The sequence below is a fragment of the Cicer arietinum genome, chromosome 4 (genome assembly GCF_000331145.2).
Source record: "Cicer arietinum cultivar CDC Frontier isolate Library 1 chromosome 4, Cicar.CDCFrontier_v2.0, whole genome shotgun sequence".
Classification (NCBI taxonomy): domain Eukaryota; kingdom Viridiplantae; phylum Streptophyta; class Magnoliopsida; order Fabales; family Fabaceae; genus Cicer; species Cicer arietinum.
In genome coordinates, this window is record NC_021163.2 from 4658269 (window position 1) to 4660080 (window position 1812).

Below are 1812 nucleotides of genomic sequence, written 5' to 3' on the forward strand. Positions count from 1 at the left end.
AGATATGGTTCTAGGTTTTTGTGCTGCCAATTGCAAATGGCTTCACTTTTCCAATCAAGCCAGCTGACACCTCATTTAACTAATATGAACATTGTTTATATATTACTTCTTTTTTATGCTTGGAAAAGTAGCCTTAGAATATATGCTTGGTGACCCGCCTTCAACAAAAGAAAAAGTTACCTTAAAATGCTTTCTCCAGTTAAAAAGAAATGACTCAAGTTTGTTCATTTAGCAACGAGATAACGACTCGAATGTTTCATTTTGTGTCTTTTTTTTTCTGCTTACTTTGCAAGGTTTCATTTAACAAGAGTTATAATGAATAGGTAAATTGAAGAACACTGTTGATTATTGTTCTTTCTACTTTTTGTTATCTTCAGATTGTTGTATATTTGTTTCTTTTGCCACATGTTTTATATTTTTTTTTCATGTAGTTTTTGTGATATATTTATTACCTTTGCCTAGACTTTCAGTTCTGTGATGCCCCAATGGCTGAGGAAAACCAAAATTGTCAAGAAGTTAAACAAAATGTTGGTGAATCACCTGGGACTAACATTAACAAAAGAAGGTCTCCAAAATGTTGTTGATTTGATGGAACCATATGGCCAGCTAAGCAATGGGATAGAGCTTTTGAGCCCTCCACTTGATGTAAGAAACTATCACCTTCAATGTAATTTACTTCTGTTGCTTACAAAACACGTAACTGGTAAAGATTTTTTGTTGTTTAGTGGACGAGGGAAACTAAATTTCCACATGCTGTCTGGGCTGCTGGTCGTGGTCTTGTTGCTCTTTTATTACCAAATTTCGATGTTGTTGATAATATTTGGCTTGAACCTCTATCCTGGCAGGTTTGTCTTATTCATTCTTGGCTTGCTTTGTATAACCTTCCAATGCTCTGCTTGCTTGCTGAAAATTATGTGCTGCTTTTAGACTTCACACATCTCTTGTAACTTGAGTGTCTACTGTCTAACTACAAGTATGACTGTTATTTGTTGTTTTGCAATACTATACAAGAAATTGGGGAATGTCGGAAATGTTATTTGTATGTATGTAAAATACACTAATAATGACAGCTTTGCAAATTGCTCTACTTCCTAGATGAACAAGAAATGCAATACCTTTCACCTTTACTTTAAATATCTCGTGATTGTTGAATGTCTTACCAGGACTGTATTAGATCTTTTGCGTGTTCTTTTTGACAAAATTGAAATTTAGGCCAATCAGGTTGATAAAAAAGGGAAGAAAGGCCCCTTACAGCATAGGAAAAACCACTAAAAACAAAGATCTTAGTGATAAGAAAAGGTAAATATGACTGCCATACAGCTTGTGAAGTCCAACAGCCCAAAACCTCTATCAATTTTCCCATTCCCACCCATATGTTCTCATCCCCCTTATGTAATGTCCCTGTCCATTTTGCCCATTGATCCCCGAGTCTCCTTCCCCACCCATCACTCCCACATGCCACTGGTTGCTATTCTGTTATAATTTTCCTGTGTGTTTGGTTGGAGGTAGATGGAGGAGAGGGAATATTTTAGATGGAATGTGTTTGGTTCATTTTTTAGAAGGGGATGAGAGGGGAGAGGAGGGAAGCCAAACCCCTCATAAAGTGGTTTTTGCCCTCCCTTCATTTTGGGGAAATTTGGAGAGAAGGGGAGGGGAGGGGCTCAACATAACTAAAAAGCCATTTAAAATCCCTCTCCTCCTCTTGAGCCAAACACAAAACCATTAAAAATCCCTCTCCTCCCCTCCCCTCTCCTTCGTTGAACCAAACAGACCCTAACTAGTAAACTTTTGGACACACACCTACTTCTTTCC

General features: G+C 37.5%; 1 protein-coding gene across 2 annotated transcripts in view; it reads left to right on the forward strand.

Annotated features, from left to right (window-relative positions):
- LOC101489933 (probable inactive ATP-dependent zinc metalloprotease FTSHI 5, chloroplastic) overlaps positions 1–1812 on the forward strand; it is a 14190-nt gene that overhangs the window by 8490 nt on the left and 3888 nt on the right. For both annotated transcript variants that reach the window (XM_073367118.1, XM_004495533.4), the window contains 2 exons: positions 463–645; positions 726–845. In XM_073367118.1, coding sequence (XP_073223219.1) covers positions 463–645; positions 726–845 — 303 coding nt within the window. The remainder of the gene's footprint in view (positions 1–462; positions 646–725; positions 846–1812) is intronic.